We start from the raw sequence: 9,011 nt of genomic DNA on the forward strand, positions 1-9,011 counted from the left end.
ACCTGTCACATGGGGCTTTGCCCCTTTTCCTCTAGAACTTCCTATCCAACCCTGGCAGGAAGGGGCCACAGCAGCAAAGAGCATCTGAAAAAAGCAGACCATACCCCAATTTCCCCATTACAGGATTTTGGGTCAAGGGCCAGGCCCCTGGGGGACGAGCAGGACACAAGCTTGATTTAATTGGATGGAGACTTGATTTGGACAGGACCAGACATTTAGGACCTGGAAATTGGTCTTAATTACAGAAAAGAGACTTCGTGATTGGTAGTGACAGGGAAGCCGAAGAACTGCTGAAGATGTCCTTAGGGCCGGTGAGGGAAACCGTGGCAGGGTTGACGGCCGAGGGAGGGAAGATTAGAGCTGCTTCTACCTTAAGACTGGTCAATTCAATAAACCGGTTAAAAAAGTAAACAAACAAGATAAACCAACTAGTCTTTAGAGCAATGGAAGCAGACTTGGGGGTGGGTTGCTGCTCCAGTAGAACAGACAGGGACAGTCACTCCAGGAGGTGATGTCTGAGCTGAGAGAAGGCATGAGGAGCTTGTTCTGTAAAACGTTGTCCCAGAGGGAGGGAAGGAGGAAGGGCTTGCAAGGAGCGGCGAGGAGGCTAAATCAGCTTCAGTAAGATGTAAGATGGAGCCTCAAGGGGGTCAGTCATGCAGACTTTGTAGTAGGCCAATGGCAGCAGCAGATGCTGTATCCAGTACTAGCTGTGCAGGTCCCTTGCGTGTTTGGCAAGTTGTGGATGGAGCTTTCCCGCCTGCTTCATCTCTGCCTCACTGAGAAAGGTGGGCGGCAGCATTGCACAAGTGAGGGGGCGTGAGGGTGGGTGGGCACGAGTTATGATTGCCAGGTCTTTAGGCCAGAGGGCATGGGGACATGTCATTCTTGCACCACTGCCCCCTCATTGCCAACACAGGAAGATGTGAGCAGACATACCTGGGATCAGTCAGAGGCTCATCGAATCCTCCTTGGAAATCCCTGAGAGAGTGAGGGTCTGGGATGGGAAGCCAGGGTAAAAGACTTCTGACCCCAGGGCAAGAGTCCTGGATTTCATTCCGCTGTGGGACACATGCTGTCTCCTTGAGTGACTTTAGTCAAGATCTTCCACATCTATGCCTCTGTCCCCCTCTTCCAGGATCCGCTATCACCGCTCGCCTCAGACCTAGACGACCCTGATGCAAACGGAAGGGAGCTAAAATCGCTGGGGGTAGTTGGCCCAAGTAGTCTCTCTGCCCGAGAGGCTGGATAGCCAAGAACGCAGCCAAATCCACTAGAGGGCGCGCGCCCCCAGGCCACCTTCCCGCGCTCCCGCGTTCCGGGGCCTCTGAGGGAGGCGAGCTCCCTAGTGCTGCCCGGCGGGCTCCCCTAGTGGCCGGGGCGGGAAGCGAAGGGACTGGGGGCCGGTCCTCAGGGCTCCTTCTCTGTCCTGCGGCTCTCCTGGACTTCTTTAGACTTTCCAAGCCGCTGCCTTGGTTATTCAACCGCAAGTTTTTCCTTGAAGTCAGAGGCAGGACATAAATTCGGGAAAGAAGAACAGTTCGAGTTTGCCCGGGACAGGAGAGAGGTGGCTCAGGTGTCCCTGTCCCAGCAAGCGTCCACTCTACCAGCCCGCGGGGCTGCCCTGCACCGCCCCCAGCTCCTCACGGGTTAACCCCACTCGCCGCCCGCTCGCTTCCCGGTGCCAAAGTGGGTGTTGCTGGAATTCCTCTCTCCCTCTCCCGTAATGAGGGGGCTGAGCTGTCCCTCCGAGGAGGGGGCATGGTGTGGATAAAAGAGACGAAAAAACAGGAGGAGGTTTCCAAAAATAAAGCCCTCCTGTTCCCCCTCAGCAGGATTCAGTGACGGGGAGAAGGCGCGAAGGTGCAGCTTCGGGCGCGCCCGGCGAGAGACCCTGCGACGTGCAGGGCGCGCAGCCCCTGGCCACCGTCTCGGTCCAGCCCTCCCTCCGGGACAGCCCGGCCGGGCCGGCGGACAGAGCCGCGGCCCCCCAGGCGCCAAGAAGCCCGCGGCCCGCGGGGTCGGGAGCACAGCCCGAGCGCGCCCACCGCACGTCCCCACGCACAACGTTCCAGCCGCCCCCGGCGCCATGAGACCTCCGGCCACCGCCCGCTGCCCTGGGCGCCCCCTACGAACCCCCTGGCGGAGTTTGCTGCCTCTCACCCTGGCTCTCTTCGTGGGCGTGGGTCACGCTCAGAGGGACGCGGCGGGAAGATACGAGTCAGCTGGCAGGGACGGGACTCGACCGCGGAGCCCCGGGGGCAGCCACCTCGCGGCGGCTTCAGCCAAGGTGTACAGTCTGTTCCGCGAGCAAGACACGCCCGTCCTGGGCTTGCAGCCCGCGGAGCAGGTCCAGCCGAGCTGGGGGAGCCCCAGGAGGCCCGCCGAGGTGGAGGCAGCGAGGAGGCCGCCACGCGCGCAGCAGTCGCGGCGGGTGCAGCCACCTGCGCAGACCTGGAGAAGCAGTCCCTGGGGCCATCAGCAGCCGGCACCCCGCACCCGGGCCGCCCCTGCTCTCCCGCGCGGCGGGACCCTGCAGCGGCCCAGGGCTGCGCCCCCAAAGCCGCCGCGAGGGCGGCTCACCGGGTGAGCACTGGGAAAGGAAGCATGGGGCTTGAGGGGAGCGAGGGCCCGGCTCCACTGTGCAACTTGATGGAGGGGCCAGGCGCTGCCCTTGGTCTTTCTGGTCTCAGTACTGCCGGGAAGCAGCACCGAGGTCCTGAAGCAGGGGGTCAGAGCTCTGACCTGCTTTGGAAGAGTTAGGAGAAAGAGAAATACTATCCTCACCTTTGGGTACCAGTTCTCCAAGACCCTTCCTTAATTCCTTTCGAGTTCACCTGCCCTCCTCCCTCCTTCCCGTAGGCAGACGAGAGCACACCTCTCTCAGCACTGGGTATATGCGTGGCCTCGCTGGAGGGAGTCCCAGGCGCTTGGGGCCTACCTGGGGTTGAGCTCCATGGTAGGGCCAGTAGGTGGACTCCAGTGCGAAGGTAGATAGGGGGACTGGCAACAAAGTCCCCTATGGGGGATGCAGGTATGGACTGGGCTGCAGGTTGGCCTGGCAGCCCTGCCCTGAGGGCTAGAGCTAGAGATGGTTTGGGCATGGGCTTGGGGTGCTTTGGATAGAAAGCCTGTCCCCCACATTGGGGGGCGGGGGGCTGTCTATGTGGGGCCTGTGCATGGAAGTAGGGCTAAGCCTTCCCCAAAACCTTTTTGCTATCTCCCTGGGGTGCCCTCATAGCAGGAAGACTTCCCAGCAAACCCTCACTTCCAGCTGGGGTTTATCTTGGTTGAGGGGTGCTCAGTCTTGCCTGCGTGTGGCAGGTGTCTCCAGAACGGAGGGCCTGGGAGCCTTGGCTGTGCAAGGACAGGTAGTGGTAACATATCTGAGATCCAGAAGGGTTCTGGCTCCCCCCTAGCCTAGGCTCCAGCTACCAGTTGATTTTAGTTCAGGTGTACAGCATGAAGGACACTTGTGTCTAGTTCTAGTCAGAGGACGTCCTGTCTGCCTTACCCCTCGCTGACTTCCCTGGCTGCAGGGAGCACTGTCCTGGCCTTCAGCAGGATTCCTGGCTCCAATCAGATCTTCTCTCAGAGAGGCCTTCTCTGATGACCCTATCCCTCTCTTCTTGCCTTCTTCGCGTTTCTTCATAGCATGATGGTCTGGTCTCCCAGTCAGTCCACGCTATTGTAATGCTTTCTATGCAAACAGAGACTGTGTTGTTTACTGCTGCATTACCAGCACCTAGAAGAGTGCCTGCAGACGGTTGGTGCGCATTCAGGATCTGCTGAATGAGTGAATGAATTCCCTGCTGCCCTTGGAGGGCAGAAAGCAGGGGAGAGCAGACCCAGTCACTCACATAGGCTCACTCAGCAGGTATCAACAGAGCACCTGCCAAGTGTCAGTGTTTTCCCTTCCTGGCCCATGCAGGTGAATGAAACATCCTCAGAGCAGTGCAGAGTATGAGCTGGGTGGGGGCCCAGGACAAAGGCATTATTCCTGCCAGGAGGGCAGCTCAATGATTTAAAATTGAGTTGGAGAAATGAATTGGTGAGCTTGCTTTCTAGCACTGGAAGTTCATGTTAAGTGCACAAGAATGGGGCCGTTGTGGTGGAGGAACACGAAGGAGGAAGATGCCCTGTGAGCTGAGCCCCTGGGGCTTTCCTGCACAGGCCTCTGGGCAGGATTACACCCTGGTGGAGAGGACCATGGAGATGAGGCTGGAGGCATAGTTTGGGCTAGATCATGGAGGAGCTTCAGTGCATGCATTTGTGTGGGCTCAGGAAGGGTCAGGGTGAGAATGTGTCTTCTTCAAAATCCTGAAATGAGGTGGTGACGAGCAAAGGAGATTGTCATCAGAGTAAAGCTGGTAGAGGTAGACAGGCACTTGTTAACACAGGTGCACACCTCATATCACATGCTGTGTTTGGCTCCTCTACCCTAACACCCACACCCTCCCCTCCTTATCTGCTGCAGGCTTGATAAGGAGCGGCTTTTTTTTTTTTTTCTTTTTTGGCAATAGTTCCAGGCAGCCACTCCAAGTCTTCTGGGGAGGAGCTGAGTGGCAGTTTTGTCCACTAGCATCCTCTATCCATGTCCATTCTGGCTAGTGGCTTGTAGCCAGCCACAAAGCCCACCATGGCTTTGTAAGTATCTGAGGACCAAGGACCAAGTGCCACCTGCTGGTAGAATGTGGAATTACATCACTACTACTGGAGATTCTTCATTAATTCATTCAACAAATATTTGCGCAGCCTGATTATGTACCAGGCACTGGGGTTACTGCAGTGTCCAAGAAAGACAGCCCATGTACTCACGGAACATGCAATGTAGAGCGGATTTGCTTCACTTATGGAATATTTATTAAGTATGTTCCAAGTGCAGTGCTAGGTGTTTGGGATACAGTATAACCAGAGTGACTGAATATTTTTTTAAAGGTTTATTTATGTATGCAGAACTGGGGTACAGGTGCGGTGAGAGGATTCATCAGAGACAGAGTAGGGAGCATAACAGGCAGATTGAGGAAGTACACTGCTGAGGGGAGCAGTGGGCAGGTCAGGAGAGGTCTGCTACACCATGTGGGTCAGCTCCCTGGCTGGGAGTTGAATTCGTGCTACAGTGGCTTCAGAGAGCTTCATAATGTGGTGCTTTAACCCATAGTGCCCCCAGGGAGAGCCCCCTATTGGGAACTTTTTAAGCTACTGACTCCCAATCTTCAGTGTTTCTTGGGCTAGTTTCACATATCACTTTCATAATGTTTTCTTCTATCATATCCCTCTATTATTTTTGTTCTATGTTCTATTATTTTTCTTTAAATTTACATACTGTTAAAATAATAGAACATTGATCGATTTTAAAGTATTTCATATAATGAAAGTTTGTATACTCATACAAAAAGGCATTATAAACACTATAACTAGCAATTCAGCCTCACTGAACATTAATATTTTGCTCTTGATTTTTCCATTTGAAATTTTCCCTATAAATTTGACTCCCTCTCTCCCAAGTCAACCACTATCCTGAATTTACTCATGTTCCCAATTTTTGTTTTTATACTATGACTACAGATGAATGTACCTGTAAAATACACACTATTGCTTCATATATTTTAAACTTAGATAAGTGATACCATACTATAATATCCTTCTACAATTTGCCTCTCCCCTTAGATATTTGAGATTTTAACCATGTTAATATAATGAACCCAAGTTTAAATGTTCATCATATTTTAAATGTTTCCTATTGTGCCATTTCGCTGAATATGCCACAATTTATCCATCCTGTTTAGGATGGGTTACTTTTCTCCCTTCCTTTCTTCCTTCCTTCCTTTCTTTTTTTGCTATTGACTTACTTTTCTACACAGATTTATTTTCAAGGAAACTTTGTATCACAATAATAAACTGGAAATAATATGATTTGTCACATAGAGAAGATAAGTATAAGAAAATTGAAACAACAAAATGTTCTCACATTCTAGCCAGACACCATCATCTCAGGCAGGTCAATGCCAAGGTGTGTTCTCTCATTGGATAGGGAGCCTTGCTGTGCTGGGGAAGGACCTAGCATGTAGAACTAGCTTCAGAGATTTTTTTTTAATTGATCTAATCAGACTAGAAAGGTCAGTGAAAAAGGAATCACTTTCTCACCATATGACTCAGAATTATTGAATGCTGTGATTATAGAAACCTGAAATTCCTTTCTACCCTCACTGCCTGTCATCCATTTTTGGGGAAACACTATATTACATGAAGCAAAGAAGCATTAAATGTATACTATGTATCAGGCACTGTGTTAGACCCTGGAGCCACAAAGAGGGGATAAGAAAGAATACTTAAGCTACACAACATGGAGGCACATCACGGACAAAATGATCGCCATGGATAGAGAATGGGGAAGGCTGGGAGGATGTCAGGAGAGGTTTTACACGAAGGAGGTGACATACAGTCTGGAAGTCTTGGCATATGCAAAGGATTTCAATTGGCAAAGAAGAGAGGGAAGACTTTCTAGGCAGAGAGAGCAGCTTAAACAAAGGCATCAAAATGTGACCATATATGGTGCAATTGGGGAATGACCAGCTTCGTAGTCTTGGAGGATCACAGCCTTGGTTGTGGATAGTCATGGAGACAGGTCGGGGAGGGGATGCAAATAGCTTGCACAGACAGGTGGGGCCCAGTTAGCTGTGTCAAGGCTAATGCAGAGTCATGGGAACTTTCTAACAAAGCGCCAGTATGTCACAGGTGTGTCTCCAAGGGTTGGATAGTGGTGTGGGCTATTGAGCAGGTGTTTGTTTAGAGGTGTCACCTGGGAGATAGGAGTCATATGATCTCTCCATGGTATCTTCCAGGCAGTCAGGATGCTGAGTGGTTTGTCCCAGTGACTCAGGCTCATTTTTTCTCTCCAGCTAGCCAGCACTGTTCAATGACTCTCTCAGCTGACCATCGACCTAGCTCAGCACCCAAGACTGTAATATTGGCCTAGAAAAGTCCTTCAGAGGCCCACATTGGACCTCTGAATCCCACTGAAGTGCCCTCCCAGCACCAGCCTGGCCCACACATGCAGCCTTTGATTCTGACCCATCACTGTGACCCTGAAGAGCACAGATGCAGAGCTAACCTGAAGGTTCCTGGGTTGACAGGTGGCTCTATGCTGTGACTTCCCAGTCTTAGAAAACTCTGAGGCATGCAGTCTGCTTCCTATGGAAGACCATATAGGCCTCACCACCATGAAGGGCACTAGCTTACCAATGGAAAGGTAGTGTTTCCTTCCACCAGGGTACCCTCTCAAAGCCCTGGGTACGAGAGCCAGCCCCTTGCCAGGAACGCAGGACTTCATGGAGCCAGAAGCTGCTGAAGGCATCGGTCCTGAGAGGCTTTGGGGTGGCTGGAATGGCAAAGCTCTTGGCCAGAAGGACATTCTGGGAGCTCCCTGGGAGGTGGCTCCCTATAACTTTGGGCTAAAGGGCCAGCTTTTTCAAGCTGCAGGAATTCATTTTGAAAGCTTTGTAAGGATCCCAAAACCACACGAGCTTTGGGGTCCACTCAAATGTCAAACGAATGCCTAAGCAAGAACAGATGCATGCTGTGCTGGTTACAGAAATCCCACGAGTGGCCGTTGCTCCGTCCTTTGCCCTGACTCACTGGCTCTTTGCCTCTGCACCCCACTCCCCTTCAGTTTCAGTGAGGATTCAGTAGGCAATTTTGAATGCCAGTGACGGGATCCATGAAGCTAAAGCCAGCCTGAAGCAGAGTCAGAAGGGCCTTCTATGGGGGTGGGGGGTTTGTCACCCAAATCTGAGGTCTTTGGGTTGAGAGTTAGGACTGGATGAGACCTGCTTGTGCTGCAGGGGACCTTGCCAGACACCGGAAAGTCAAGTTCAGGTGCACTGGGTGAGTGCCTCGATGGTTATTGTAGGTCAGTGTCTTACATGGGAGCCCTCAGCGCCAGCACCAAAGAGTAACCCAGGAAGGACCACCCCACCAAGTGAGTTCCATTCATCTCCCCAAATAGTGTGCACGCTCTGCAGAGGCAGGCTCACCCAAGGCCCCAGACCTCTCTTCCTACCAGTTGTAAATTCTTCTGAATAGAAATTCCACAGCCCAGTGCCTTCACCCACCACCCTGTGCCCAGTCTTTCCAGGCTCTGGCTGCCCAGGCGAAGCCTCTCCCCCAGTGTATTTGTGGCAGGTGACGCGTGTGTGTCCTTGAGGCTGTTTTATGCATGGCTTCCAGCTTCCCTCGGAGTGTCAGCATTTGTTGGAGACAAAGAACCGTGGTGTTTATTTTTTTTTTTTGGTGAGAGGCAATGCAGAGTCGAAGCCTGATTTAGTGTTGGGCCAGCTCTGACGTGAATCCAACTGTGACATCCACTGAATGTTTAGCTCCGGCAAGTGATGTCCCTCTGAACTTCCTCTTGATCATCTTCATGAGCATTGTCATTGCTGTCCAGCAGAATGCCTTCTTTGTATCAGGGGCCTTCTGGCCCCGTCTCGTTTAATCATCACAGCCAACAACTTGGCAGGTATTTTCACCTCCTCTGCACAGGAGAGTTGGGTTCCCAAGGGTGCGCAGAGGAACCTGTGCAGAGGTAGGGCCCAATCTCAGAGCTGCAGGATTCCAAAGTGCCTGCCTCTGGTCTGGGCATCCTGTTCATGGGGAAGGAGCATTCTGCCCAGCCTGGCAGCACCCCCAGGCTCCTCCTATAGAGAGAACCTGAGACCAATCCCCTCGCAGCACACCTGTGCTGACCTTGCTTTGGTGACCCCACAGAAGGAATGTCTGCGGGGGACAGTGCTGCCCAGGATGGACCACAGCGAACAGCACCAACCACTGTATCAAACGTGAGTGTCCCCTCCTCACCCCCGCAATGATCAGAATCTGGATTCCCCAGACTGCCCCCTTACTCCCCAAGGATACCAGGGGTTGGATTGGAGGGATGTGCAGAGGAAGAGGCGTGTTAAAAGGTTTCCAACTGAAATCAACTTCTATATAAAATCCCCACTCGTGTTTTTTTT

General features: G+C 52.5%; 1 protein-coding gene across 1 annotated transcript in view; it reads left to right on the forward strand.

Annotated features, from left to right (window-relative positions):
* Nucleotides 1-879: 879 nt before the first annotated feature.
* The window catches only part of LTBP2 (latent transforming growth factor beta binding protein 2), a 92,351-nt gene continuing 84,219 nt past the window's right edge, over nt 880-9,011 (forward strand). The window contains 4 exon segments of the mRNA XM_012724390.1: nt 880-925; nt 1,958-2,079; nt 2,081-2,586; nt 8,767-8,837. Of these exon segments, the coding sequence (XP_012579844.1) occupies nt 880-925; nt 1,958-2,079; nt 2,081-2,586; nt 8,767-8,837 (745 nt within the window).

This window comes from Condylura cristata, unplaced genomic scaffold (assembly GCF_000260355.1).
Source record: "Condylura cristata isolate star-nosed mole 26May11 unplaced genomic scaffold, ConCri1.0 scaffold00013, whole genome shotgun sequence".
Classification (NCBI taxonomy): domain Eukaryota; kingdom Metazoa; phylum Chordata; class Mammalia; order Eulipotyphla; family Talpidae; genus Condylura; species Condylura cristata.